The sequence below is a fragment of the Glycine soja genome, chromosome 20, assembly GCF_004193775.1.
Source record: "Glycine soja cultivar W05 chromosome 20, ASM419377v2, whole genome shotgun sequence".
NCBI classification, from domain to species: Eukaryota; Viridiplantae; Streptophyta; class Magnoliopsida; order Fabales; family Fabaceae; genus Glycine; species Glycine soja.
This window is the reverse complement of record NC_041021.1, coordinates 39,407,624-39,434,892: the sequence shown is the minus strand read 5'-3', so window position 1 is coordinate 39,434,892 and position 27,269 is coordinate 39,407,624. Positions and strand designations below refer to the sequence as shown.

General features: G+C 32.5%; 4 protein-coding genes across 6 annotated transcripts; all 4 read right to left on the bottom strand.

Annotated features, from left to right (window-relative positions):
• Positions 1 to 723: 723 nt before the first annotated feature.
• LOC114403591 (putative zinc finger protein At1g68190) lies at positions 724 to 6,759 on the bottom strand. The gene is made up of 5 exons (XM_028366624.1): positions 6,600 to 6,759; positions 5,261 to 5,872; positions 3,513 to 3,875; positions 2,185 to 2,412; positions 724 to 1,398 (listed from the first exon to the last, which is right to left on the bottom strand). The coding sequence occupies exons 2-5, from the start codon at positions 5,750 to 5,752 to the stop codon at positions 1,165 to 1,167; spliced, it is 1,317 nt and encodes a 438-aa protein (XP_028222425.1). The 5' UTR covers positions 5,753 to 5,872; positions 6,600 to 6,759; the 3' UTR covers positions 724 to 1,164.
• A 3,244-nt stretch (positions 6,760 to 10,003) lies between these two features.
• LOC114401610 lies at positions 10,004 to 12,746 on the bottom strand. Its single transcript, XM_028364162.1, has 7 exons — positions 12,592 to 12,746; positions 12,435 to 12,507; positions 12,209 to 12,273; positions 11,978 to 12,114; positions 11,272 to 11,479; positions 10,854 to 11,026; positions 10,004 to 10,329 (listed from the first exon to the last, which is right to left on the bottom strand). Exons 1-6 carry the CDS (start codon positions 12,595 to 12,597, stop codon positions 10,859 to 10,861), a joined length of 657 nt encoding a protein of 218 aa, XP_028219963.1. The 5' UTR covers positions 12,598 to 12,746; the 3' UTR covers positions 10,004 to 10,329; positions 10,854 to 10,858.
• A 1,642-nt stretch (positions 12,747 to 14,388) lies between these two features.
• On the bottom strand, positions 14,389 to 18,888 carry LOC114403221 (amino-acid permease BAT1 homolog). Its single transcript, XM_028366042.1, has 8 exons — positions 18,669 to 18,888; positions 18,315 to 18,575; positions 17,157 to 17,175; positions 16,801 to 17,020; positions 16,522 to 16,703; positions 15,315 to 15,604; positions 15,086 to 15,215; positions 14,389 to 14,963 (listed from the first exon to the last, which is right to left on the bottom strand). Exons 1-8 carry the CDS (start codon positions 18,782 to 18,784, stop codon positions 14,622 to 14,624), a joined length of 1,560 nt encoding a protein of 519 aa, XP_028221843.1. The 5' UTR covers positions 18,785 to 18,888; the 3' UTR covers positions 14,389 to 14,621.
• Positions 18,889 to 19,549: 661 nt separating this feature from the next.
• Positions 19,550 to 25,988, bottom strand: LOC114403219 (amino-acid permease BAT1 homolog). Of its 3 annotated transcripts, none has more exons than XM_028366037.1 (8): positions 25,747 to 25,988; positions 25,406 to 25,625; positions 21,617 to 21,635; positions 21,265 to 21,484; positions 20,995 to 21,176; positions 20,323 to 20,612; positions 20,089 to 20,218; positions 19,550 to 19,984 (listed from the first exon to the last, which is right to left on the bottom strand). In XM_028366037.1, the coding sequence occupies exons 1-8, from the start codon at positions 25,823 to 25,825 to the stop codon at positions 19,643 to 19,645; spliced, it is 1,482 nt and encodes a 493-aa protein (XP_028221838.1). In that variant the 5' UTR covers positions 25,826 to 25,988; the 3' UTR covers positions 19,550 to 19,642. The 3 variants fall into 3 exon arrangements, with proteins under 3 accessions (XP_028221838.1, XP_028221837.1, XP_028221839.1); XM_028366036.1 differs by having other exon boundaries at positions 25,406 to 25,666; positions 25,747 to 25,987; XM_028366038.1 differs by lacking the exon at positions 21,617 to 21,635 and having other exon boundaries at positions 25,406 to 25,666; positions 25,747 to 25,987.
• Between the last annotated feature and the right edge of the window lie 1,281 nt (positions 25,989 to 27,269).

Here is a 27,269-nt window from a genome sequence, read left to right as displayed (position 1 = left end):
ATTCTTCTCAAACTTTTATCTTGTCATGAAACAAACAATGGTCAGATTATCTTTCCCTGTCATTACAGCTTTGGTCACACTGCTAAAAGCTGAATTAGCTGTTCTCAAGTATTATCAAGGTCTAAAGACCAAATCATAAATGTCCCTTTCTTTACTAGTCTCAATGCACATAGCTGCAACTGAAAATGGCTGCTTGTAGAGCATAATCCTAAACTTTAATTGAATTGGAACACGACTGAGTATAGGTATAGATTATTCCGTAAAAGGGGTTAAGATGGACAACATACTAACATTTCAAATGTCAGTTAGAAATGCAAATGGGTTGACTCAACTTAACTACCAACAGGCGTACCAAAAGATCTGGAGGTATTGCAAGAGGCATATGATTTATCAAGAATCAAGAACCATCAAAAACGTTTGCTATGGTCATATTTAAATTATCAAGATTAAAAGAAAAATGTAAGTAACTTTGTTAAGTAATTATGTACCTTCTAACAAACTTTTAATCTTGATATATATGACTACGATCCAATATATATGAATTGAGTTATCAAGATTATTAGACTTTTAACAAGAAGTTCACTCAAATTTAGAGAAGAATTTGTTTGGAATCCATTCCTATTTACATACACAGATTAATTCTTTCGGAATGAGAAGTAATAATATATTATGATGCTATACTTGTTACAGCATATAAACAGACAAAGTGTGCATGGAATTGAATGGATCAGTTTATCAAGAGCATAAGCAAAATTAGATTGCTTTCTGCCTTAGCAATGGCTTTCACTCTCTTTCTTAAATTAGCTCCAGGTTTCCTGGATAGAAGTTGAAATTGCTTCTCATGCCTGGAAGCAAAAAGAATATAAATATGATAAAATACATATATCATTCTAATAATATTTCCAGGGATAAAATGCATTATTGCTGGAAGTAAACCAATGTGGTAACAAAAACAAATTCAAATGTCAAAATTGACAATACTGAGATGGAGATTTTAACAGGTATGTGATCACTGGACGGCATGGTAAAATTACTCGGACAAAACAGCGAGGCTAAAGTGAGGCACTTAGCACACAGAACTCACAATTGAGACTTTTTTTTTTTTTTTCTCTTTCTACACTTCATATGGCATTTCCTCCACATGTGTGCAATCTTCAATTCAACTTAACTACCTGAATAAGCCTTCCTTTCACTGTAGGGAGAAAGGGCACTGTCATCATGGCTAGTGCAACTGCTTTCCTCATTGAATCTCAAAACGGAGAATGGTATGGTTGAATCAAATGGTCGAATTGCAAGGGCGGGATCCATGCTTCTTGGACGGTACTGGCTGAGAGGATTCATATCCTTGTTGTCAAGATCAGATTGGGAGATAGTAATAGACGCAGCTGCAGAAGATTCCTTTCATGACAGAAAAACAACACTTCAATTAAAAGGTATTTTATTTTGGAGACAGGGTATCTTATTGATGCTACCTTGACTTCTTACACCTTAGCTCTATCAACTATCTATGAATACATAATTAGAATGATTTTGGTGAAGATCAATTGGAATTAACCTTAAACTACAAAATGAAATTTTTATTCTAAAGGTTACTATACAAGCAAGAACATGAAGCTTCCCAACATGTGCACCATATACTACACTTTTATGGAACTAAACCATTGCATCACATATGGAAGCATAAAATAGTCACCCAGTTCTTCTTTTATGGTATTTTGGTAAACTGCAATGGTTATAAATAGCTTTAAAAATCAAGATAGGAAGTGCAATTCCAAGCAAACTCAATATTGGATATAGGTTTGCTGAATCTTGAATGTAACAATTTTACAGTATCTGTGGTACTATTTACATGTTTGAATGCTTTCCAAAGAAATGTCTGGTATACCCAATAACAAAGAATGACAAGAAGGCATCTACACCAATATTATTCATGTCTAAACTTGAAGACTTCCCCATTTTCCTCTTTTGTGGAAGAAGTCCTAAACTGAAAGCAAACTGATGGAGTGCACTTTTCTGCACATAATGTTTTTTCTGCATTAACATTGTCCATAATTCTATAAAAATTCAAGTTGATATAGATATTATGATGCTCTTCAATTATCTTTATTATCTGATGTAGCCCTATAATTATCAATACACTTAGAAGAAGTGAAAATGTGTTACTATAATGGAAGAAATTCAGACCTCCATTGCACTTGGATTGTCAATATCTGACTTGCCAACTGACTTATCCTTCTCTAAAGAAGAGCAGGAGACATCTTGATCATCAAGCAGTATTCTAATTGGATCTTGATCTCCTCCAAATAGTTCCTCAAAGTTTTGGAAAGTTAAGTCAACATCAGGGATGTTAAAATCGTCTTGACAAACAAGTTCTTTGCATATCCCAAGGTCTTGAATATTTTGGGACCACAACTGCAAACATTGACAAAAAGAAATTTCCACTTTGACAAGAAGTAAAAAGTTAACCAGATGCTTGATACTGAACAGTCAATATAATGTCAACCAAATTTAAATGAATCAGATGTTAATGCAATCACCAACACGCAGCAAAAGAAGCATCTGCTTACACTACTAGATGCCAGACATTCAATTTGTCATTTCTGGTCGCTGACAGAGATTGGAAGGAAGGTACTAAGTTTAATACATCAGCATGCAAAGTTGGAAACAAAAAAATCCAAACACTTTATAATACTGACTGAAGTTTAGAAACCCTATCTAGAGCATGTTTGGTTTGGCATTTTGCCTACCAAACTCCTGTTGAAGGCATTCAAAAGCTAGTTGAAATTTGTTTGGATGATTTCCCATTTGTTCAATTTCAACCAGTTTTTCCTTTTAATCAGGGTTGGCCTGGAAGCAACAAGTTGAAGCCTTTGCTTTGGAGGACTTTCATTGTTAGAAAAGTCTTGTAATAATATAAGTCTTATAATATTAAACTTAAACCCTTTTTTAGTAAATATTGGGATATCTTGTCCATAGCTAGACTGGTTTTCTTTTTTATTGTGGACAAGATATACTTGAGTTTTAAAGCTTGTGCTGCTTGTCTTATTGGACTTAATGCTCTTTGAGTTCCCTATACAACACATTATCTGTTGTATTGATGATAGCCTATCATTGATAATTTAATATCAAATATAGAATTTTTTAAGTGATTTTAAGTTGATTACTTGGTTCTCTGTTCCCATTCTTCATCATGATCATACTCTAAATATATTTTCAAGGAATGTATACAACCTGATGTTCTCTTCCAAACTGTACATGAAAAAAATGATGTAATTTATCTGAAACATATTTTGCATATGTGTAACACATTCATATTTTCATGTAAGTTGTCAACTTGTCATTAAGTTTCATATGATGCTTAGCACCAAAGGCATGCATCCCATAAAATTCAAAGCAAAGAGCAAATTAGGAAAACAAGTTTGCAGTTTCCTATTTTTATGTCTAGCAGAACAGTGTGGTTGAAACCTGTGGTCCAACTATGGCCCACAACAGTGGACAGATAATTCTCTGACCTGATTACTTTGAAGTGGACTTCGGCATGTCCAGAACAACTCTCCATGCAAGGGAAGATCGATAATTGAAGAAGAATATAAATTGTCAAATTGAGAAAATGTAGAAGGCAAAGTTTCAGGATTCAGCTCCACAGTGGGACAGTCTTTTTCCAGAACATTAGTAGCAAGATCCTGGGACTTTTGTGCTTGCTCATTGAATTTGTCGTCCAATTTCTTAAGAGTGTGATATACTGAAGGAGATAAATCTTTTTCTTGTAGCCTATTGATCTTTGCAAGATAATCAATGTCCTCATTTTGTTGAAGCATTTTTAAATCAATAATCTGCTGCAGAATAGTTTGTCGCTCTTGATCACTGTACAATATCTGCAAGACAATATTAAATACTGAGAAGATGTATCACAATTTAACTTGTCCATCAAAAGCAGAAAAAAGTAAACCTTGTGGGTTGCTTTTAGACAAATACATTTGGTAGAAGCTGTTTCTATTGACTTTTGTCGTCTTTTTTTTTCTTTTGCTAATTAATTAGACATGTATTACTGCTTGTGATTCTGATCTTCCTCTTTCTTTTAACAAATATTATTTTGCCTTTCAAATAAAAGAAAATTAGACATGTATTATGTATATCCAAATACATTTATCGAATCGAGACTAGAAATAAAAATAAAAAAAATTCACAATTTGGCTAAATACTTTAAGGAGTATATTTAAATTACACCTTCCTATAATTGTTGCGAATCCCTAAATTTGAGCAAAGTGACCATTCCTTGGATTTGCTCAAAATGTTTTAAAAAAAAAACTGTACTTTCTTTCATTTGTCCAAATGTTAACATCTTAAACAGAAGAGTAAACCATCAAATCAATTCCTGAAATTGTAATTATCAGTTATTTTAGTCATTGAAATTATGAAAAATAAATTTTAATCCCTAATGTTAAGAATCCACCAATTTAGTTTGAATGTCACATTTTGGTTTCTTACTATGTGCACTTCAGACTCTCACTTTATTGTGTCAGTCAATTTGGTTCCTAAAGTCCGAGAAGCAATTTGATTGATAGTCCTTAAATAAAAGGACTAACTAAGGGATACATTGATTAATTTTATAAGGGTTAAATTATTTATTGGTACCAATTTCAAGTACTAAATTAACAGTTATTAAATCAAGAATTACATTTTCCTTTTGATAATATTAGGGATAAACTCTCTTTTTTAAATTTTAAAAGAAGGTAATTATACACATTTTTCTCCTTGCATATGTAAAGAAATTATTTTCATATTTGAGCACATGATCAACCGGTCATCAAGGCACAATTTTACCATTACACCAAGACTCACCCACAATTTTAGAAGATAAATAGTTAATTATCCTTTCATTGCATCTATTACAAAGAAATTGAAAGCAATAAAAGTGTACATCCTGTTCAGCACTTCACTCATTAATAATCATTTCTTTAATCCTAAAAAGTATGGAAAGTAAACTTGTATCTTATGATATTACTTCTGCATATCCATGTATATGCTTTTAAACTGTCTTTTATTGATTTTCACTTTTTTTTAAGTCAATCACTTCACAAGTACCACATGGTTTATGACTAGTGTGTAGAAATTAATTAAAATGGAAAAGTTCGCTGACATAAAGATAAACTTTATATTATGAGTTACTTAATTTTCAAATGACGGAAATCCGAAGTTAATTATATATTTCATCACTACAATAAAAGAGGTATTAAAACTTCATTCTATCTTTGCTTACCTGACCTTGTTGACTGGTTGATCCTCCCCCATCAAATTTGGCTCCAGATGGCATTGAGGGGATCCCAGTTTGAATGCCAGGCATTCCTGAAACTTGTGCAACATTCAAATCTGCAGAAACACAAGAAACTGAACCAAACTGATCCTGAGTGGCACTGTTTTCAATCTCATTCGATTCAAACCCCCAGAGTGCTGCAAAGTCTTTAGCAGAAGGGCAGCCCATGAAACTTCTGATAGCTCGTTTCTTATGTGGTAAAGAAATGTTATGCAACTTTTGATCACAGTCACGACAGATCAACATTTTATGTTCCAAACACAGAACATAAGCAAGATGGTATCCGCATGAGTGGCACACAAAGTTCCGGAGGTGCCGACCAGACACTGCATTTGCTAAATGCACCTTTGAATCACAGGATAGACAAAGATATGCTGCATCAGCCTTACAGTAAACAAGTGGCCTCAAAGCTGTGCAGAATTCACAAACCTTCTCCATTTCCTTAGTCTTCAATTCCAAACATGAAAAAAGCTATGAAATTATAAAACCTTATACTGTATGGGCAGCAATTTGATAATCCCATCTTATATCAGTTGTTGTCCCGTATAGATTTAGAAGCTGTAAAGAAAATCGATCACATCGTGGGGTCAATAGAATTTAAAGCTCAAGAAAAAAAGGCCAATAGCTTCACATCAAATGCAGTTGCATATACTTGTGAAATCATGAGAACAATATTAAGCATATTTTAAATGGTCCTTTGAGAAAATTTAAAAAAATAAAGAGTGTAATTTCTATATATGTAAATTCTTTCATGGATATAATCAATCAATCACAAATAATGATAAGTATGACTTAAAATAATTATTATAAAAGTAAACAAATTCATCATGCGTAGTAATTTGTAATTGAATGACCAGTGTGAAAACTCAGTGAATATACTAGCATTTACTAAGAAAAAAAAAGTCTTTTTGCTCCAAATTTATTGGAAGTCTCAGAGGATTATTATAAAACTCCCTTAATTTGCACACATGAGTAATTATCAATCATCATAACATCAGCTGGATTGGAAATTCCAAATCAGTGGTGATTCAGTAATAGCCAACCACTCTGACCTCCCAAAAAACTACCACAAACTATCATCAACACGAATGAAGATAACAAAGCCACATGCAAACGAAAAAAGATCTGAATTTAATTTTATTTTCAATGAAAGAAAAGGCACCAAAAAACAGTGTTTAGAAAGCAGTGGATGCAACAATTAACAAGAAGAAATCCGAGGGAAGCAAGCAGCAGGGTTGACTTTTGAGAACGACTTGTAAAACTGAAAAAGAAGTAAGAGAGTTACCTAGGATTGTCTCCCAATAAAATCAAGTCCAAGAGAGCAAAGAGAAAAAAAGTGTTTGTTAAATATGTTTGTTTATGGAAAGGTTGGGTTGTGTTGTGGGTTATTCTCTTCTCTAGTTGATTGTGAAGAAGGAAGGAAGGAAGCATGAGTCATGCGTTGTTGTTTTTGTTGCAGGCTTTTTTACTAACCCATACCCAAATGGGTGAGATGACGTGTACATGGATCTTTCCAGCATGGACAAAGCGATGTGGTCGTGTGGGGTCCACCAAGGACGTTATCCAATGTATAGTGCATGTGAATGTGGTGGTTACGTAATCCCAAAGTTTAGCCGCGTTGGGCCAATTGCAACTCGCTTAACGGGCCCACGCCCTCGTGCCTCACGAGTCACATAACATTTACATCAACAACAAACAAAAAGTACTACTGTACTATATAAACACTCTTTTTTTTTTTTAAAGAAAAACATTATGATATTTTTTCTACTATTAGTATTAGATATATTTGAATGTATTTTTTTTTTTGTTAGTAGAGTTGAGGAAAATTCAATATAATAATAAGTAATTATGAGGTATAAAAATGGAGGAAAGTGGCTGAACCTATTTATTTATTTGACACTGAATCATAATATAGTTGAAATGAGAAAAAGAACACCAAAGTGATTGGGAAAAATAAAAGTGGCATTGTAGGTGAGGTTGGCCACGAAGATTGAACAGTGAATACGATAAATGTTGTTTGGACATGAAAAGTGTAGGAGCTGTTGTTGACTTATATCAATCTGCTATGATTTCAGATGGCACAGTTAAAGCCCAATGTACTACATTGAATGACACCGTCTCGTGAAGAAAAAGAGATTCATATGAAAGTAGTGGACACAAAACGGGCTAGCGGGTCTGACCCGGATGGGTCCGATGCAGATTGCAAACTATAACAAACATGTAGGATAGAAGTTCAAATTTAATCTAGACTTCTAAAATGAAGTCTAAAAATCTTATAAAAGCCTGATTTTTGGGACATGCTAGGTGCACCCAGCAATTAAGTGAATGGGCAAAATTGCCCTTGTGCCAAAGTTTGAAAATAAAACTAATTTTAAAAAAATTAATTCCTTTTTCCGGAGAAGCTATCGGAAGAACTTCTTCTGGTAGCTTTGTTTCTTCCGGAAGAACCTTCTTCCGTTAGCTTTGTTCTTCTGGAAGAATCATCCGAAAGAACCTTCTTCCGGTAGCTTTTTTTTTAAATTAATTTTATTTTCAAACTTTGGCACAAGGGCAGTTTTGCCCATTCATCTAATTGTTGGGTGCACCAGCCATGATTTGCCAAAATTTAGCAAAAGTTCTAAACTTTAGCACAAGTGCAGTTTTGGCATTAGGTCGTGATCAAATTGAACAAAAACATCCATATTTACTTTAAGCTCAAATTTCAGAGAGTTACTATTGATACTCTCCTTATTACTTGTACACTCCCCTTCCCATTTTTTTTTTGAATTGTTTCCCAAACTATCCCCAGTAAATGCATGCACTCCTCCCCTGCCCAGTCCTTTTTATTTCTTCATGAAAAAACACTCTCCCTCCCATTAAGGGTGGAAATGAGCCAAGCCAAGCCAAGCTTTACTAGGCTTGAGCTCGGCTTGAGTTGAATACGCAAGGCTTGAGTTTGGCTCATTACCTGTCATAGGCTTTTTTTAAATGCTCAGTTTGGCTTACATAAAAGTCTGACTTGGCCTATGAGCCTATTTAAAAGTCTGCTTAGAGACATCTTTGACCAATTAATTGTTTTAAAACCTAGTGAAATACTAACTAAAAAAAGAAACTTATAAAATTTTGTATAAGTAATGTACAAATCCAAAAATAATTGATAAACAAAATTATATTGAATTCAAGTTGTTAAAACATAAAGTATATCAAAAGAAAATGAAAAAAAGAGAGCATAATATTAAAAAATATATGGATCAGAGATGATTTATATTAATATAGTCAAATAAAAATATTTAAATTGTTTGTTGGTTGTATTATCCTTTTAACTTGAATCCTTTTTTTTTTTTGAAAATTTTCTACTGTAAGTGAACTCTCTAAGCACTTTATGTCACTTCATCCTGTCATTCATAATATCATGGTATAGATAATAGTTATTATTATTATTATTACTTAAACAAATCGTCTTGTCAAACTTAACAAGCTTCTTTAATAATTTGACTTTGATCTTTTTATTTAAAAAATTTTTAAAAAAAATTTGAGTTTGACCTTTATAGTAAACAAGTCAAGTCGAGTCTTAAATAAATTGAACCAAAGGCCCTTGACGAGTGACTTGACTCATTTATCTCCTTACCTCCCATATACACTCGCTAGTCCTTCTTCCTCCAAGCCAGCTTTTGAAATTCCATGCTATAATGAAAATTAACGATCCAAAATAAAAAAGGACACTTAGAGATGCAGAGACAAGATGATGAACTTGAACCATACAGTCACAAAGCCTTGGCAGATTTTCTATAGAAGCAATCAACCACAAAATCAAACTTATCAATGTTGAAATTGCAAAGCTCAAGTTTTATATTCTATTGGGCGGGTTTGGCATCTCTATTACAAAGTTTAATCAATATAAAAAGCAAATTTTTAGTAATCTTAAAATATTTAATTAGAATACGAAAAATTATAAATCTTTCTATAAGATTTTCTTATTAATTCTCTTATTTCTATTTTATGAGCAATTATTATGATATTAAATTTATTTTACATATTTAAGTCATTAAATTTATTTTATTTTTATTTAATACTATTTTTTAATAAAATAATAAGAACAAATGTAGGAGAATTTATAAAAAAAAATATATTATTACTCTCAGAATATTAATGTTAGGAGAGATGTTTATATCTAGTATTCAATCATATCTTAAATAACAATAACTTTGAAAAAGAAGACTTATGAGAAACCTAAAAACTTATTTTTTTTGTACTAATTATTTCAATAGTCATGTAAAAAATAATTGGCCATGTAAGACACAACTTTCTAAAAATAATCATAATTTATAATTATAATTATTTTTGTACTAATTATTTCAATAGTCATGTACAAGATGACTATTTGCAATATTTCTTCTGGAAATTTATAATTTGTTCATTACACTTAACAAAATTCCTATAAATTAGGTTCACAAGAATCAAGTAATAAATTTTTCGATAGAATATTCTTAAGCATTCAGGTTTCTTATTGTTTTTTTAACCAATTCCATTTTAATTTGATAGTTTGATCATGGATTTTCTTTATTTTCGGAATGAGTGTGACTTATTTTAATTGATTCTATTGAAAGTAGAGAACATAAAATGCACGTCTTTGCAAAATAATCCTCATGCATGTCTATCTAAGAAAAAATGTCATTCTTATCAACAATAATTGATTATAGTTAGAATGTATGAATCGAATTTGAGCTTCATCTTGACATACATCTATTTGAACAATCAAGCAAACTGATTGCAGAAAACCAAAAGCAATAATGCACATCCAAAAACAGGAGGGTTTCTGCATTATCAGAAACCTATACCATAAACAAAGAAACATCCACCAAAAGGAGCGATACTAGACAATTACATAAAAAAATAATGTGCTATACAGTTCGGCCGAACTGGCACTGTTTTTCTTGTACTAAAGATGCTAAAAACAAACAACCTTCTAGGGTACGTAACTCCCAAATGTGGCCCCAAAATGTCAGTTTGAGCTTCATGAATCCATGACTGAAGACCTGAATCACGAAGGTATAGGAGATATTAACAAAACAGTAGAGAAATGATACTTCACTGCAGAAGCTTCCCTCATACACAATGTAGTTTATCTTCCAGATACAGTGGAAGTGATATTTCCCAAGGAAAATGTAAGGAAACATCTGCCCATAACTCAGGTCTACTCTCGCATAAGGTAAGCAAGTATCCTCTTATCTATCTTTATCTAAAAAAAATACAAATCCGTTATCCATTTAGCTTTATCCTTTATATTATTTATCCTTAACCTTAGGAAAAATCTGGGAAGGGAACCACAATGGCAGTATGTATAGGAGTTGGCAGGGGTCTTTTTAATTATCTACCTTCATTTTTTAATTACCTCCCCCTCCCCCACTGGTTTTTTTTTTATTTGAATGGATCAAAACTCATCATCATGGACAGACGTGAAGTTAATTGAAGTCACAAGTACATTACAACTACAAGATATCATAATGATATGAACAGAATAAAAGATTTCTTAAAAGCAGGAAGATAGAACATTCTTCACCTCGATCAACTTGATTTCAAGTGAACTTCAATAATATCATCGTCTTCCATCCCAAGGCTTGCAGGGGTTTCAGACAAACTTATTTTATCACCATCAAAGGACAATACTATCAGTTTCATGTCACATTTGATTTTCTCTGCATATATTTTGACAATCCTTTCAAACTTGTCATCCTAGAGAGAATTAATATGAGTGTAAGACATCAAACTAAAAATTGTCTCTGATTTGAAAAAATGTCCAATGACCTATAAAAAGAAATGCAGTTTTGAAGAAAGAAAAAAAACAGTACATTCACAATGTAAAAGTATATTCCAAAAAATTACAACTAGATTTTACCTGAACAATAACATTATCAACGTCACAAAATATAAATAGTACATTTCACAATGTAAACATATTTGCTGAAGCAATTATATACCATGAACATACGAATCTGCTTTGTTCCATCCTTGTCCTGAACGGAAATGACAATCTTTGCTCTTTCAGAATGCTCTGTACTTTTCTCATCTACACCAACCACAGAAGACTGCAACGAATTATTAATTTCCAATTTTGATGACTCTTCAACATCTTTTAACAATTCTTTTGCTGATTCAGCAAACCAGGCAAGTTCCTGCTTCTTTAATCTACATGTATGAATAGCATCCTATCAGAAATGTAGAAATATGAGCAGTGAACACGTATATAAATACATTAACATCCTATGTAATGTTGACATGTGAAGCACTGCAAAAAAGATGTCTAGCTCCAGATGAAACCAGAGATAATAAACTTTAGTAATTTCATGATCTCTAAAATGTTTTCTTTCGTTCTTGGCCCTCTCCACATTAACACACAAAAAGGAGAGGTAAAAAGAAAAAAAAAATACTGCGAACAATTCCATTTTGCCATTGCTATTTGTGGTCAAGGCTAAATTAACTAATTCTTTTTTCAAGAACAAAAATAAGGCTAGCATTTTTAAGAAGTATATCGATGTATGCAATATCACACTGTTGGAGCAATCGTTTCCAGCTGAGGATAATCTTAATACAAATTCAAGGGATGTAAGCAAAACAAAACAATAGCAAGCAGCTAGGATTCGAATTTGACATTTGAAAATTCCTATAAAGAGTGAAATGCACAACCTCAATTTTTTCAAAGTTGAGTCCTCGTCCGTGGTCTTCTGTGCATTACTTGCGATCTTTGGTGGAGGAGGTAACCAATCATCATCCTCAATGTCCACCACTGTTACTCCTTTCCCATTAGTCTTCTCATTCCCAACCTAAACCCCCACAACACTTTCAACAGTTACAAAACCAGAATCAATAATCTGAGCACAAACACATCATAAAAATCAGAGCCAAAATATTCCTTACAGCCTGGGAATTCTTCCTCTTTTTACTATCAACGCAAATCACATCCTCGTAATCATCAAAATCATCTGCGAACGATTACAATCAGACCATCAAATTCAAACACTGCCAAAAACCCCCATGGAGTAATAATAATAACAATAACAATAACAATAATAATAAAGGGGGAAATTAGTCTAGTAAAATTTAGGGTTAGGAATCGTCGAATTTTTTATTAGAAAAAACGAACCATCGAGGTCGATGGGGTTCAGAGGCTGAACCCGGCTGTAATCAAACAACGGTTCCAATTCTTCGGTTTCGTCCTGCAAAAAGAAACGAGGAAATTGAGATTGCGATTACGAGAGAAACCCTAATTTCAATTTGAGTTAAGAGATAGGGAGCGTCACCGTCATCGTCGATCTTTGTCGCTCGGTGTCTTCGGATGTTTGCACTTCGTAGTTCGTATTCTATTTCACCGAATAGAATCCTCTAGAGAACTGCTTATGGTACGGTTCCAGATCTTGTGGTCTCTGGTTTTTAAGTAGTATTTATAAATTTGTTTTGTTATGAAATGAAAGGTGAAGATTGTTTGCAATTTTGTGGAGTCTGTACACGATCCTGTCCCCTGTTTCACAATCCCGCCTTGAAACATAACTTATATGGTACGATTCATTTTTCAAAAATAATTACATATTTGTCAAAAACGAAATATTTGAAGAGAATTTTTTTGTTCCAGAGCCAAGAATTCACAAACAAAAAATTTGGCCCATCCTATAAGAATTAAATATTTTTAGAATTTAAAAGCTCTATCTATTTTTTTTATTATTTAGTTAAATCAATGATTTGGTATTGGAATATATAGTAACAACCATCTTATATGAAAAAAGTCATCAGTCATTTTTTTTCAACAATGTTTTAAAAATTCTAAAATAATCCCCTAAACAATTTTTCTAATAAGCCTATCTTTTGGCTAAATATTTTAGTTTGTTTTTAATATTTTTTTACTATCTAAAAAATTTATTTGAGTGTTCGATACAAGATTTTTTTAAGAGTTTCTAGTATTTTTTTAAAACACAACTTAAAATAGTATTTTTAACACTAGTTTTTAATTTTTTATATTTTCTTTTATTTTTATTTTTAATATATTTATTTAATTTTTTGTTATTTTATATTTTTTTATTATTTCAATAATTTATTTTATCACACACTTATAATTTAACACGTGAATCTTTAATCTTCTAGTTACTGGTTAGCTCTGCAATTAGTTTTATTAACATAGCCTAACGTGTGTTGTCTTTCATTAGTTCTAACTTATACGTCATTTGTGCATCGAAGAGTCAACTCTGATTCCTCCACCCTGAAATGCAATCATGGTAAAATCATGCCGCTGATCATGATGGCGAGTTTATCCTAAATGATATTGGTGAACTAAATTTCTTCAATGTGAACCTCGTTGATGGTTACAACCTCTCTATCATTGTGGACCTCGTTTATTTTATTTTTAATTGTATTATTATTTTTTACTTTAATAATTTTTACTTTTAAAAAATTAAAATAATATTTTATGTTTTGCATGTTGTATGTTATTTAAAAATTGAAGTACATAAATATTGAGTTTACTTATTTTAAAAGTAAAAGTAAAGTATTGCCTTTATTTAGAAATAAATAATATTCATAAATATAATAAATAAAGATACAATAATTAAATATTGACAAATATTAAGAGATTCACCATAACTCACCCACTCTAGTCAATCAAAGCTAAATTCCCTTATTAAAATATGAATGTTTGAATGTAAATACTCAATGATAAAACCATTACAATGCATTATCCCTCTCAGAATGTATTAATGATATATATATATATATATATATATATATATATATATATATATATATATATATATAATATAAGTGTGCATTAAAAGTCATCTTTATTAAATGCACGAATTCAAACACTTTTAATTATCGAATTATTATTATTTATTTTAATTATTTTCAAAATTAAAAACAAATATAATAAAAAATCCATTTTATTTCTTTTCAAATGATATTTTCATTTAAAAAAAATTAAATTTTACAGGTATAATAAATGAAGCTGAATTTGTTGGTAAATTTATAGACTTAAATTAAATTTATTGGCCTTCATATTAACTTAACCTTATTTATCTATTTAGATGTAGATTTATTAAAATAAAAGTGCATTGAAACAAAAGAGAAATAAATTCTAATCAAGGATTCCAAAAATAATCATAATGAAAACGAGTTCGATTTTCAGTTTTTATACAGGCTATTGCTTCGGGCATTCCCATGCTTCTTCATGCACTCTTTCCGTAATGTTTTTCAACCTTAATGGTTATTCCGAAAGTTAAAAAGAAAGTGCATTCCAGAAAGAACATTCCGAAAGGAAAAAGGAAGTGCAGGAAGCAATATCCTTTTATATATTGGTTATAGGGCCTCTAAACCAACGGCGACCACTGATTAACCAGTAAGAAACTACAAGAATAAGTAAACATCCCACAGCAACAGGAGTGTAGTTAAGTGTCTCAATGGTTATTGGGTAGGAAACAGGCAATGAGAAGAGTATGGAGATGAAAACCACCCAAAAAACAGCAACCCAGCCCACAATGACTCCGTAACGGCCCAAGTTGAAAGGCCCATGCACAAAATCCTTCTGTGCCAAGGTCACCCTAAAGAATATAGGTAAGGCATAAGCTATATAGAGGCCAATCGTTGCTATGGACACCATAGCCTCAAATGCCACTACGCTTCCAAGAGACTGCAATATATTGAGTTAGAGACATGGCAAGAATAAAATGATAAGAGCTATGACTAAACATAAAATGATAAAAACTAAATTTGCAGGTTATTATAAATGAAAGCTTATAATAAAACACATACCGTTAGTGCCATACAAAATGATATAAAAACAGAAAGCCAAACTGCATATATGGGGACTTCTTGGTTGTTAACTTGGTGCCACAATGATGACAATGGCATAGCCCCATCTCTAGAGAAAGCATAAGCCATCCTGGACAATGTTTTAAGCATCATATTATATTCATAAGTAACTAGAGAAATTCAATCCCTCTCTTATGCAAAATGCACAAAGGGGTAGCACGTCGTTTACCTTGAATTGCTGGTTACTGAACTCATACCACAGAAAAATATGGCAAGAGCAACAATTACTAAGCAAAAAATGCCTCCGGTTCCATGGCCATATCTTTTCTTGAATGCTTGATAGAACACTTCAGCAATAGCATACCCACCAGTATCATTATCTTCACTCAGAAGGTAATGGATGTCAGTGACTGCGAAGCTAATGCCTAGAATGTAACCCCATCCAGCTATAATAGATATCCCAACAGCGCTGATAATTCCCTTTGGTCCATTTCTGTCAGCATCCCTGGTTTCCTCTGTCTGCGTAGATAATACATTAGCAAGCACACACATAGTCTAGATCATTTAGTAACTTCAACCATCAATGGAAATCAAGAGCATAAAATTTTCAAAATTCAAAAGCAAGAGAAACTTGGTAACTCAAAAAAATTGAGCTGAGGTTATTGACAGAGATCATACGAATTCATTCATAAGAGAAAGCAATTCTGAAACACCAATTTTCATGTTAATGAATCTAGACCTGCTCATAAGAAGGGCCCTTCAATCTTGGACAATGGTAGTGTTTGTAATCTCAAAAAGAATCTAAACTAGGAGAAATTATTAGATAGTTTCCGACCACAAGTGTTTATGGTATTGGTCAATCTCTACAGAATAATTTCTCTCGGCTAAACTAGACCATAACAAAAGGTCAGATTCTGAATTCACGATCCCCTGGCTAGTAAAATATACTCCCTCCGCCGAAAGCGGTGACAAATATCTGTCGGGGACTGCATGCACACACATGGTGGATATTTCTTTCTCAACACGATCTATTCCATACCCAAAGACCAATCAGGATTTAAACTTTGGACCACTTGTATAAGGGACACAAGCCCTTGGGCCAACTATTGTTGGTTCATTTTTCTTATATCTTACAACATGGTTCAATATACTTGTATGATATGCTAATAACATACAAGAATCTTAACTCATGTGCAATATTCTAATCCTGGGATGGTAGGTTAAAAACGGGCTTGCAGAGCTATGCAAAATGCACAGGCCAGTTAAGCTGAAAACAAGAGATCACATATCAACAATGCATGATTCTTTTTTAGAATCACTCTAAAGGGAGGAATCAAGCAAAAGAAGTATATGTTTTATCGGACAAGGAAATTTGTGAAAGCTTTTCAAGGCAATAAATTTAGAGAAAAGGAAGAAAAAGAGTAGAGAAGATATACCATATGAGCGGATGCATCAAACCCAGTTAGGGTATACTGACTCATTAGAAGTCCCAAGAGAAATATATAGGGTCTGCTGCTGATTCCATCCTCATTTTCAGTATTGAAATAAGTGAAAACAAACTTGGCACTAGCCCTTTCCGTTGCAACAGATGGAATGACAATCATAAGCACAAAAACACCTAAAAATTTGCAATTTTAATAAAAAAAATTCAGAAAGGATTGCCATGGAGAAATGAATGCAGAAAACAATCAATCAAACAGGAAATTTCTTCACACCTAAAACGTTCCAAATAGCTGCCAGCTGTCCCAAGAATGATAACAATGAGATAGGAAGGCTGTTTATTATACCGTGTAGGAGTAAAATTCCCCCATGGAAAGCAATAACTACATATTTAGATGCCTCATATCCACCACCATTTTTGCCACCAGTACTAAGTAGAATAATAACCTGAATTAGTTGTGCAAGTGAATAATCTACACTTGTTGTCACTGCCCACTGAAAATGAAAAGAAACCAAAATTGGAGCTTCAAATGGATTATTAATGGGAAATCTACATCCCACACAAGTTTAGTCCTTGAAGTGAAAAGTGAAGGATGTTTAAATTCTAGAATATGTGTCTTCTTAAGAATACCTGGCCAACAATATTGAACCTGTAAAAACAGATAAACCATCCAACACGCATCAGAGAAATAACCGTGGTAAAGCAAATATTGTATATTGCCTTGTTATTAAACTTGGCAGACAGGCTGATTAAGCAACAAACTTATATGGCGTTAAGGAGAGCTACAAAATTATATATATGAAAGTTAAAATTGAGAAGTAAATAAAAATAAAAGGCTCAAATGCCAGTTACATTTTATATCATAAAAAGTGAATTATGCACCATGTCATTACTTATAACTGTCAATTTTGCGACTGAATTTTCTTAAGTTCCGACTTCTTGTTCAGGTTGTTTTTCAAATGTTCTGTGCACCTCACCATTAAATTACAAAATATTAATTTGCTCAAAGTTCACAAATTTGAGTTTGTATATTAGAATGCACGACATGCTCATCTCTATGATCACTGAACAAAGGGGAGAACGACACTTCACAAAATTTAAATCCGATCTGGTCCATAAAAGATTCTCATATAAACTTTAATATTGCATGCTCGTAAACAGTAGCAGTTGTTAGTCAAGAAAATTAAGACACGGTCAACACGTCATTAAAAAGTGAAAAGAAAATCAAGAAATCAAAGCACAAGTTGTTTATTTACTTGTGCTTTCAATTTTCATGTTTTATTTTCACTTTTTAATTAAAATATTTTCTGTTGAAAAAAATTGTACAGGAAACAGAATTTTTTTTGCTTTAAATGTTTCTTTATACAAATATTTGAAGACAAGTGGTACTTTTGTTACTTGTATAATTCAAATAGTGAAAACATGAAATGAAAAGGCAAACAGATAGTTGAAAAAAACTTTTTCTCTCATATTAATTATTCCTTTCTTATTTGGAAGATGCAACCTTAAAATGATATTTAATCCTTTTTTATAAAATTCAATCTTTAATATTTTTTATTAATTATTTTTAGACTATAAATATCCCCTTATTAAAAGAAGATATGAATGTATTGACAAATAATTAGAAGAGAGAAAAATATTATGACAAAGATAGTTTTAGAAAAAAATTATAAATTTAAGATAAATTTATTAATATCAACTAAGTTAATATTTTTTTTAATCTCGATAAATTAGACAATTAAAAAGAAAAGCAACAGTTCTAAAATTAAAAGGAATTGGGTTGGGTACCAGCCAGTAATCCAGGAAGCAAAAGGTGCCCATCTGGGCCCAGCAAGCTTGGCGCTCCAATAGTAAAGCCCACCAGAAGTTGGATAAGATGAACAAATCTCAGCCATTGAGAGTGCAACGATCATGGTGAAACCAGAAGCTATGAACCAACCATACACGAACGAAACAGGGCCACCATAGTTCAACCCAGTGTTGTAAAGAGTGGTCACTCCGGTGAGCACTGATATAATAGAAAACGAAAACGCGAAATTCGAAATCACCCTGCCATATATTATAAACAAACAAATTAAAAAAGAAAAAGTGCAATGAATCCACCAAACAAGAGAGAGAGGAGAGAATAGAAGCGTAGCATACGAAAGATGACGATTGAGTTCTTGTTTGTAACCGAGTTGTCGAAGACGGGCATGGCCAGAATCAAGTGGAACGTATCCCACGTCAGATGAGACTGTTTTGCTTTTACCAGATCCCATGAATATTGATGAACCAATCACACTGAGGGAGACAACAGTCAAGTAGCAGCCAAAAACTTTATTTCTTTACGAGTCATTATTCTTATATTTTTAGAATTTTTTTTCTTAATTGAGAGTATTTTCTTTTATCTCTTTTAATTTAAATTTAAATATTTTTTAAAAAATAGCAGTAATTAAAGAAATTTTGATCACAATATAAATTGTTTTGATCACAATATAAATTGTTTACTATAAATTTAAAATATAATTTATATGTTCAAAATATTGTTTTATTTGTTTATTATTCCATTTCATTTTTGGGTGAACGAATGGTGGATTGAGAAGAATTGTTGTTGGGAAGCTGCTATTCAACTTAATAAAGATGTGCCTCTACTCTACACATCCTTTCTTTATTCACACTCACGTGCCTCCTTATGGTCAGATCACGTGGCAACATATTCACTAGGAAGGGATGTTCAATGCAATAGTTGATCTTCTTGCCAACTGCCAGACACAGCTGCACTGTGCAGCACTGCAGCTACCTTTCTTTGATTCCTTTGCTCCCTTAGCTGACTACACGTGTCATTTTAGTTGTAGCTACTCCTGTCCAATTCCCACAATATAATAGCTTTTTATAAGTAAATATTAATTATAAGTTTGTTATTTTTTATTTGCAGGGATTCGAACTTATGACTTATCTTTTCTCTTTTCATCTTTTATCATCAAAGTCAACTTTATATCTCCTCACATAATATAATAATAATACTTAGGAAACAAAAAATGGAATTAAACAAAAGAGAAATATATTCCAAACAAGGATTCCAAAAATAATCATATTTAAAATGAGTCTAATTAGCAAATTATGTACACAAATTCAGTTTATATATTGGTAATTGGGCCTTTAAACCAATGCCGACCACTGATAATCCAGTAAGAAAGTACAAGAATAAGCAAACATCCAACGGCAACAGGGGTGTAGTTAAGTGTCTCAATGGTTATTGGGTAGGAAACAGGCAAGGAGAAGAGAACAGAAATGGTGAGTACCCAAAGAACAGCAACCCAACCCACAACGACACCATAACGGCCCAAGTTGAAAGGCCCAGGGACAAAGTGCTTCTTTGCCAAGGTCACCCTAAAGAATATAGGGAAGGCATAAGCAATATAGAGGCCAATTGTTGCTATGGACACCATGGCCTCAAATGCTACTATGCTTCCAAGAGACTGCAATAGATTTACAATTGAGTTATAGACATAGTTTTCCACTTTTTAACAAACCAGAGAAAAGGTTATTATAAATGAAAGCTTATGAGTAATAAAATACATACCGTTAGTGCCATGCAAAATGATATGAAAACAGAAAGCCATACTGCATATATAGGGACCTCCTGGTTGTTAACTTGGTGCCACAATGATGACAATGGCATTGCCCCATCTCTAGAGAAAGCATAAGCCATCCTGGACAATATTTTAAGCATCATATTATATTCATAAGTAACTTGAGAAATTCAATCCCTCTTCTCTCATATGGAAAATGCACAAAGGGGTAGCACGTTGTTTACCTTGAATTGCTGGTAACTGAACTCATACCACAGAAAAATATGGCAACAGCAACAATTACTAAGCAAATAGTTCCCCCAGTTCCATGGCCATATCTTTTCTTGAATGCCTGATAAAATACTTGAGCTATAGCATACCCACCAGCATCATTATCTTCACTCAAAAGGTAAAGGATGTCAGTGACTGCAAAGGTAATGCCTAGAATATAACCCCATCCAACAACAATGGATATCCCGACAGAACTGATAATTCCTTTTGGACCATTTCTATCAGCATCCTTGGTTTCCTCTGTCTGCAAATACAAGTAACCAGAAAAAGTCTTAGTCTAGATCATCTAGTAACTTCAATCTAACAATGGCAGTGAGGAGCATAGAATTTTCAAAATTGAAAAGCAAGAGAAACTTGGTAACTCCTATTACCTAAACCAAGGTTATTGACAGACTAATTTTCATGTTGGATCTAGACCTGGTCTTAAGATGGACACCTAAAGGTTTAAGATGATAAATGATAACAAGAGCTCACAGGATCAACAATGCATGAATTCTTTTTTAGACTCACTTTATAGGGAGGGATCAAGCAAAAAAAGTGTAATGTATCAGACAAGGAAATTTCTGAAAGCTTTTCAAGGCAATAAAATTTTGAGAAAAGGATGAAAAAGAGTAGAAAAGATATACCATATGAGCTGATGCATCAAATCCAGTTAGGGTATACTGACTCAATAGAAGTCCCAAGAGAAATATGTAGGGTTTGCTGTTGATTCCTTCACCATTTTCTGTATTGAAATGGGTGAAAACAAACTTGGCACTAGCCCTTTCCGTTGCAACAGATGGAATGACAATCATAAGCACAAAAACACCTAAAAATTTGCAATTTCCAATTAGAAAGCTTAGCCATGGAGAACTAAATGCAGAAAACAATCAATCAAACAGGAAATCTCTTCATACCTATAACATTCCAAATAGCTGCCAGCTGTCCTAAGAATGATAACAATGAGATAGGAAGGCTGTTTATTATACCGTGTAGGAACAAAATTCCCCCATGGAAAGCAATAACTACATATTTAGATGCCTCATATCCACCACCATTTTTGCCACCAGTACTAAGGAGAATAATAACCTGAATCAGTTGTGCAAGTGAATAATCTACACTTGTTGTCACTGCCCACTGCAAATGAAAAGAAACCAAAGTTGGAGCTTCAAATGGATTAATGGGAAATCTACATCCCACACAAGTTTAGACCTTGAAGTGAAAAGTGAAGGATATTTAAATTCTTATAATATGTCTTCTTAAGAATACCTGGCCAACAATATTGAACCTGTAAACACAGATAAACCATCCAACACGCATCAGAGAAATAACTGTGGGAAAGCAAATATTGCAGAGTATCTCTTATGTCAATTAAGCAATAAACTCCATTTTCAAGTTATATGGCATTAAGGAGAGCTACAAAATTAGGCATCTGTAGTCAATTGTGTGCCTGTTAATAGCATTAAATTTTCAAAAACCAGGTTGAACATTTTACATCATAAAACTGAGAAGTAAATAAAAATGTGAACGAATTATGCACCATATCATTAATTATAACTTTCAGTTTTGCCAGTGAATTTAACCTAAGTTCCATCTTCTTGTTGATTATGATTAAATCTATGAAATATAGTCCAAGTTGTTGTTCAAAATGTTCTGTGCATGTTTCTGGTTGATGTGACTAGCTTTTAATGATAGATTTAACTATAAAAAATATCAATTCTAAGTTAGCAGAATGACATGTCTGCTGCACACAATAGTAGTGCATATTACAATCCTCAAAAATCTCTTCTGTGGTCTGAAAGATCAAATGATGATTCTTCTTATGCAGCATCTTAAGTTTAGTTATAAAATCCTTATATTATGCTATAGATGAATCTTCTATCAAGTATCAACCTATTTCTACTCATTCTACCTTTCAAATGTCGCCCAATACCTCACCACTAAATTACAAAATATTAATTTGCTCAAAGTTCACAAATATGAGTTTTTTTTTTTTTTATCAGAATGCACGGCTTGTTCATGTCTATGATCGTCGATAAAGGGGAAAATGACACTTCAAAAAATTTAAATCAAATGAGGCCCACATAAATATCCTCATAGACTTCAAAAATCAAAATTGTATGCTCCTAAACAATAGTTGCTGGTTACGCAAATTAAGACAAGGTCAACACGTCATTAAAAAATTGCAATAAAACGTCTGTGGTACCTCCTCCATGTGCACACTCAGGCATTTATAACCACATCTGAGCATATCTTGAATAATTTTATTTTTTTATACGTATCATATCTTGAATTATTATGCATACGCATACAAGAAACTCTTAGATGTAATCCTGCACCTAATAAAATATTACAAATCTTCCTCGATGGAGGGTGCATATAGTAGCTTTCTTTACACATAAGAATATCCCAAGAGCAATTTTAGCTGGAGATCCTAAATTAGAATCTTATACCACTTTTTGGCAGACCTCACAACAAGTAAAATTGAAAGATCTTTTAAGATTTTTCTTATTTTTTCCTTTAGTGATATATCTTATTTTGAAATTTTAGATAACCTTTTGTAGGTCTCACATGAATCCACTCTTAACTATTTTTTTTCTCCCCCATTTTCATTTCATCCCTTCAGTCTCTCTTACACATGGCAACGGGACAGGGCGGGGACGGATATTGCTTCCCCGGTCCCCAATCCTGACTTCCCAACCTATACTCGTACTCGTCTTTGATATCCGATGGGTTAAAATTTGTTGTCCCATCCCCGTATCTGTCGGGTATTGGATATCCCCGTCCCCGTTTTAGATTTGTAAAAAAGTTTTTGTTTTGTAAAAAATTATGTTGGAAATCTGATTTTAAAAAAAGATTAATTGTTACACAATTATTTTTAACTACTTGTATTTGCAGTGCATTTGTCTACAAAAATCATCAAAAAAAAATCTTAAATTATGTAAAAATTATAAAAAAAATAACAAGTAATTAATAAAATTTTAATAATTTCATCATCAGGGCGGATACGAGAATGAGTATGGGACGGGTAGTGACATCCCTGTCCCCCGACCCCGACCACGATTAAAAAAGTCGGATAACCCCTGAACCCGAATCCGTACCTGTATCTGGTCAACTTGGGTATTCCCCGTCAACATCGGGATGAGTTTGGGCGGATACCCATAAGTACGGGTTTCATTGCCATGCCTAGTCTCTCCTTCTTTCTTTCTTCTTTTTCGATTTTTCTCCTCCCTCTATCCTGATCCAAGCTCTTCCTTTCTTCTTCTTCTTTTTTCTTCTTCCGCCATGGCCTCCTCCTACGCCTCTTCATCTTCTTCCTTCTTCCTTCTTTCTTCCTCAGTCGCGACCTCCTTCCCCCTTCCCCTCTGCTGCAGATGTAACCTCCTTCCCCCTCCCCCTTCCCCTCCGCCATGAGTCCCCCTTCCGAAACTCTGCCGCAGCCTCCTTCCCCTACGCCAATATGTGTATTTTTTTTTTGTTTTTATGGTCTGTTGGTCTCTCCCTCTATTGGTTTCTTCTTCTTCATCATTACATCTCTTCTTCTGTTGGTCTCTCCCGCGTTTTGTTGTTAGGGAAAAAGAGTAAAAAAAGTTGTTTTTGTTGAACAATGTGCAAATCTTTAATGTTTTTCTACAAGAATCCATTCTCCATGCTGAGATCTGCCTAACTCCTTTATTGGGAGATCTTATGAAAATCAGATCTTGAGCTCAAGATCTATCACTAAAGTTACTCTTGTTGGATAATCAACGCTCCCACAAATAAAATTACACAACCCCACAAAGGATCGTGAGAACACAACAAAGATTACACTGTAAGAAAAATAATAACAAACACAGGATTTAACGTGGTTTGACACCTCTTGCTTACGTTCACGGAATTGTCTCAAACATATTTTCCTATCACAAAAATGATTACAAGATTGTAACTCACCCTAAATAGTATATCTCTCTACAAAGCCGAGTATCTCGGTCAATTGTTATAACACTCTCATACAAAGACACTTTGTTTCACAATCTCTCTTCTCACACACTCTATCTTTATATGTTGTTTGTCCACTAAATCTTTTTTTATTTATAATGAAGATTGTCACCAACTATAATAAATAAGTTCTTTTCGAAGTTGAAACAAAAAATAACTTCCAATGCATCCATCCAACTAATGTTCATATATAGTAAAATGTAACTTTTTACTTTATATTTAAGTTACCTAAATGTTAATGATAAAAAATTTAATTTTTAAAATATACATACACTTTATTTTTTGACTTAAAATTCTATTTGTAATTCATTTTCCTTGTTATCTTCTTAGTCATACTAAATGAAGAAAATATAAATTATTATTAATCAATAAACATTTTTAATTTTTCACTTTATGTAACGGCTCACATTAATAAATTCAAAAAAAAATATCAAATAGCAACATATTAAATAGGAAAATGAATGATAGGCGAATACTAGCAATTAATATATCAGATTCGGGCATCAGTTTCAGCCGAAACGGAACACCGACCAGAAATGAATCCAAAAGCATTCATATCAATAAGAAAGGGAAGTCAACGAAAAAAAAAAAGAAGACGGAGAACAAAGGGTAGGTGGGTGATGTTCAGAAAACAATTGCAAACTTGAAAGAGGTGAGAAAAATGTACCAAAACGAAAGTGTAACGTGTTAGAACGAAAATTAAAAGAAGTACAAAAACGAAACTTTCAAATAATTAAAATAAAAATTTTAAAATTTAATGTAACAAAATAAAATAAACTTAAAACTTAATGGACCAAAATAACTTTAACCGAACAAGAAAACAAAACGAATTAGAGAAAAGAAAGAAAGAGAAAGAGAAAATTATGTCTCTACTAGACTAGTTGAATAATAATTCCGCATGTGATTCATTCGTTCATGTTAGCCATAAAGCAAATTGCGTAGTATATCAGGTGTTTAGAGAAAACCTACTATTTACTTGCATTGAAAATGAGAAACTAAATTATATTCAGACCATTTAATTTTCTCCCATATTAATAAAATCATGATAAATAGGCATAGTTCTAAAAGGGAAATTGGTACCAGCCAGTAATCCAGGAAGCAAAGGGTGCCCATCTGGGCCCAGCAAGTTTGGCACTCCAATAATAAAGCCCACCAGAAGTTGGATAAGATGAACAAATCTCAGCCATTGACAATGCAACAAGCATGGTGAAACCAGAAGCTACAAACCACCCATACACCAGCGAAAAAGGGCCACCATAGTTCAACCCAGTGTTGTAAAGGGTGGTCACTCCGGTCAACACTGATATAATAGAAAACGAAAACGCAAAATTTGAAATCACCCTGCCATATATTAGATACAAACAAATTAAAAAGGAATAAGCAAAAAATCCAGAGAGAGGAACAAAAGAATAGTAGTTTACGAGAGATCACGCTTGAGTTCTTGTTTGTAACCGAGTTCTTTGAGACGCGCATGGCCTGAATCAAGTGGAGCGTGTCCATTTGCGGTCACATGAGAAGAGCCCATGATTAAGCAATCACAGAGAGAAAGAAGAAGATGGATGAAGAAGAAAAGAATGGGAGTGTTAATTGCCAATGTGATCTTTCTAGTTAACATAAATAAAAATAATAACGTGTCTCTTTTTTCTTGTATTTCCCTCCTCTCCGGAACTCCCGTCTTCATTTTCTTTTCTTTTTATATTAACTTCCCCCAACAAATATCCTCATTCGAAGGGAATTATATTGAAGATGATATTATTTTTTGTTGAAATCTTTTATTCTAATAATTAATATGAGTTAATATTATAAGATAATTATATTAGTTACTTATTATTAATGAATTTTATTTTATGTGATCAAATTAAATGAGTCGTTAAATAATCAAATTAAAATTAAATAATATGAACTTAAATAAATAAATATTAATGTTACTGATTATTTAAATTTCATTGCGTTTTGTTGATGAATAATTTAATGTGTTCTTAATAATTATTGATATTTTATAAGTATTTCCTAAAATTTCAACATTTCTTTCATGCAAATATAAATCTCAGTCCAGTAAATTGTTGTTGATGCCTTGGTTTAATTTCATCGTTAATTAAGTCTTTTAAAATAGCCACTGTGCACTGACGTGAGCGAGTCGTGTTAATTTACTATTGATGGTAAAAATTATAGATTTTCTATAGCTCTGGATTCGTGAGAAGTCTTAAAATGGGTTTGTGACTAGGAGAATCAAATTTCAGATTTTATTTTTGTCTTTTCTTTTTGCTTAAAAAGTTCACAGAAAAGCACATTTTTTCTCTATTTAGTTACCTTAATAAAAGTTCATAATGTTTAATAAACCAATTTACCAATAAAAGAATATCAATACTATTAATAAAGTTGAACATAATTCATAAACTTTTGAATTCTTAAAACATAGTTAATAATATAAAAATGTTATATTACTCTTGACAATGTAATGAAATATTTGTCGATAAAAAATATCAATATTAATAAAATTCCATGTAGTTAATAAATAATGAAATTCTTTAAACATATTAACAAAAATATTTTATTACAAAGTTATACTTATTTGTCGATATTGAAAATAATTAATTTGACATCTGCAAAAATACTTTAATGCACACGACTAAATTAAAAGCAAAACAACAATAAGCAAACTCAATTCCTTACATTAAAGCTTTTAAAAATCGAGAGATATATTAATTGAACATAACGTCCGAGTTATTGTAAATCTATCCATATTTATTTTTAATTCTTACAAATAAAAAAAAGCTTTAAAACAAATTATTTTGGCTCACACATGCTATCTTAATTGCTAAATATGGAGAGTACGCATATATAAATGTGTAAAGGAAAATAAAAAAATAAAAATTTCTGAATATTAAGCTGTAAGATACATTATAAGTATACGACTTTAATGATTTAATCTCTACTAATATGT

What these genes read in the sequence shown, in the direction of transcription:
- LOC114401610 (XM_028364162.1), bottom strand. An exon ending in AGAGGAAGAATTCCCAGGCT is followed by an intron (nt 12,115 to 12,208) that starts GTAAGGAATATT and finishes GTGGGGGTTTAG; the next exon opens with GTTGGGAATGAGAAGACTAA. An exon ending in TCAACTTTGAAAAAATTGAG is followed by an intron (nt 11,480 to 11,977) that starts GTTGTGCATTTC and finishes TCATACATGTAG; the next exon opens with ATTAAAGAAGCAGGAACTTG.
- LOC114403591 (XM_028366624.1), bottom strand. Translation starts at nt 5,752, where the DNA reads ATGGAGAAGGTTTGTGAATTCTGCACAGCTTTGAGGCCACTTGTTTAC. An exon ending in CAACCAGTCAACAAGGTCAG is followed by an intron (nt 3,876 to 5,260) that starts GTAAGCAAAGAT and finishes ATTGTCTTGCAG; the next exon opens with ATATTGTACAGTGATCAAGA. An exon ending in ACAATCCAAGTGCAATGGAG is followed by an intron (nt 1,399 to 2,184) that starts GTCTGAATTTCT and finishes CTGTCATGAAAG; the next exon opens with GAATCTTCTGCAGCTGCGTC.
- LOC114403221 (XM_028366042.1), bottom strand. Translation starts at nt 18,784, where the DNA reads ATGGGATCTGGTAAAAGCAAAACAGTCTCATCTGACGTGGGATACGTT. An exon ending in AGCTATTTGGAACGTTTTAG is followed by an intron (nt 16,704 to 16,800) that starts GTGTGAAGAAAT and finishes GCAAATTTTTAG; the next exon opens with GTGTTTTTGTGCTTATGATT. An exon ending in CATTTTGTATGGCACTAACG is followed by an intron (nt 14,964 to 15,085) that starts GTATGTGTTTTA and finishes AATATATTGCAG; the next exon opens with TCTCTTGGAAGCGTAGTGGC.
- LOC114403219 (XM_028366036.1), bottom strand. Translation starts at nt 25,940, where the DNA reads ATGTTAACTAGAAAGATCACATTGGCAATTAACACTCCCATTCTTTTC. An exon ending in AGCTATTTGGAATGTTATAG is followed by an intron (nt 21,177 to 21,264) that starts GTATGAAGAGAT and finishes GCAAATTTTTAG; the next exon opens with GTGTTTTTGTGCTTATGATT. An exon ending in CATTTTGCATGGCACTAACG is followed by an intron (nt 19,985 to 20,088) that starts GTATGTATTTTA and finishes AATCTATTGCAG; the next exon opens with TCTCTTGGAAGCATAGTAGC.